At 35.4% G+C, this 2,351-nt stretch overlaps 1 protein-coding gene across 1 annotated transcript; it reads right to left on the reverse strand.

The window, feature by feature from the left end:
- Window positions 1-488: 488 nt before the first annotated feature.
- On the reverse strand, window positions 489-1,690 carry LOC111889641 (probable long-chain-alcohol O-fatty-acyltransferase 5). The gene has a single exon (XM_023885785.3). The coding sequence runs from the start codon at window positions 1,599-1,601 to the stop codon at window positions 558-560; it is 1,044 nt and encodes a 347-aa protein (XP_023741553.1). The 5' UTR covers window positions 1,602-1,690; the 3' UTR covers window positions 489-557.
- Window positions 1,691-2,351: the final 661 nt, after the last annotated feature.

The raw sequence follows: 2,351 nt of genomic DNA on the forward strand, positions 1-2,351 counted from the left end.
TGTTTGTTTTTAAATAAATTCATATAATACATAAAATATTAGGGGTGACAAATCGGGTCATCATGTCGTGTTTTTGTCTGACACGACACGACATGACAAAGTTTTATGTAACACGAACACTATACGATGTCGCGTTTTTTAACTAACACGAAAACAAACCGACTAAAAAACGACAAACACGACACGACAAAGATAACATGATATAACAATTAATTTATTTAACTAATATTTAATTATACATAACATGAAAAACACGTAAAACACGACAAATAAATGTTAAATTGTATCAATTTCGTGTCGAATTTTGAACATAAACACGACATGACATCGTTTTTTTTGCACTTGACACGAACACGAACACGAATTCAAATTTCAGTTTTGTGTCAATTTCATTTCGTATATTTTTGTCGTGTCGTGTCAACAATTGTTACCCCTATAAAATATAAAATATGATACAAGGATTGTTAAAGGAATATAGACATATTGAGTTTTTAAAGGAATATAGACATATTGAGTTTTTTTCTTCAATTAGCATAATAATTTATATATCGTATGTATCATACATGAATTTGTGATTTTTGAGTCATTGAATAGAAAGTTGTCTTTATGAAATCTACAAAGGAGGCGTGCTCCATAAGGACTTTCACGTCTACCTTAGTTCTGATCAACGGCGGAAAGAACAGCCATAAACCGGTGACCACCACAAACCCCACGGTCAACAGCGTCGCTAGGAACTTCGGCAAACGCCAACGACCACCAGCCAGATTGCTCTTGATAATCATCTCCACCACGACGCAGATTCCATGGATAACGAAGAATGACGTCATCTCCCACGTGGGATCCTCACGTGACAATTGGTAAACGAACAGCTCATGCATTAATCCTGAAACGAAAAATGACGATAATACGCCGGCGTGTGGGGCCCATTTATGATCGGAAAAAGCCGACCTGACGGGTTTGTATACGGTATAGCGCAGCGTTTTTGTTACCAAGAGGTTCCATCTTCCCCAAAAATTTTGCAGCGATGTAGCGAGGTAAGGTTCATTGGACGAAGGTTCGAGCTCTAATCCGGTCAAAAACAGGAGCAGAGCGGCGCTGACGCCAGCAATGATGTCGATTATCAGGAAAAGTAGGCCACAGTAGATTACTAATACAATATCCGGATGAAATCGATCTCTGTAATTATTCACTGTACTTACAAGTATGGAGAAAATCAGATTCTGCAACCCTAATTTGTACCAAGATCTCTCTGGTGACGTACTGGCGGAGGTGGAATCTGTACTTTTGGTTTTGACCGGTAAAGAAGCGACGGTGATGAAACGGATAAGCGAATCGGAACAGCGATATGGCGATTCATCGAGATCGAAAGCGAATCGGATGAGCTTGAAGTTCATAAGCCAGGTAGTGAAGGAGAAGCAGATGGCGGTAGTGAAGACATATGTGCAACGAAGAGGAAGGATCGTGAAGATGCAGAAGATAGGTATGAGAGAGATGAATCTGCAAATACCTTTAGGGATCTTAGAAGATAAGAAATAGCAGTAGCATAGAGATACTGTGATCGACGATACGTAGATGATGAAGTTCTTAGCTATGGCTTCCATGGATTCCGCTAGTTCCCTCTGTTTTCTTCTGAGAATTGACCGCCTACGAAATCGAGATAAAAAAGATAATGTTTGGTGTGTTTTCAATTAAGCCCTCCTACTTTTAAGATCATCACAACTGTCTATAGATGGCAACGGGGGCGGGAAACACAAGGACCCCAATCCCCATCCCCATCTTCGAATCCTCGTTCCAATCCTCATCCCCATCCTCATTCTCATCTGGGAATATAAATAAACCCCTATTCTCATCCCCAATGGGGAAACGGGGATTTTTTTTCTCTTTTAACATGCAAACTTTTACGTAAGAAAAAACTCTATATTTCAATTTTATCAGCATAAGTTTAAAGATTTTATAAAATATATAAGTACCCATAAATTGCAGAAAAAATATAAATTAATTTTCTACCAAATTTAAATATATACATAAAAAATCAAGTAAAAAAAATTATCAGATTGATATTTAAGGTAAAATACATCAATCAAATATATATATATATATATATATATATATATATATATATATATATATATATATATATATATATATATATATATATATATATATATATATATATATATATACGAGTTTAAATTAGATAAAAGCAAAAAGTATAATTTCAACCAAGTAATTACTAATGAGTTAGGTTACTTAGCTCAAACTTTATGTATTATAAACTATACTATAAATATATGTTATGTATTATTTTTATATATTAATATATGTTGGGGACGGGTCCAGGGTCGGGGATT

This window comes from Lactuca sativa, chromosome 5 (assembly GCF_002870075.4).
Source record: "Lactuca sativa cultivar Salinas chromosome 5, Lsat_Salinas_v11, whole genome shotgun sequence".
NCBI lineage: Eukaryota > Viridiplantae > Streptophyta > Magnoliopsida > Asterales > Asteraceae > Lactuca > Lactuca sativa.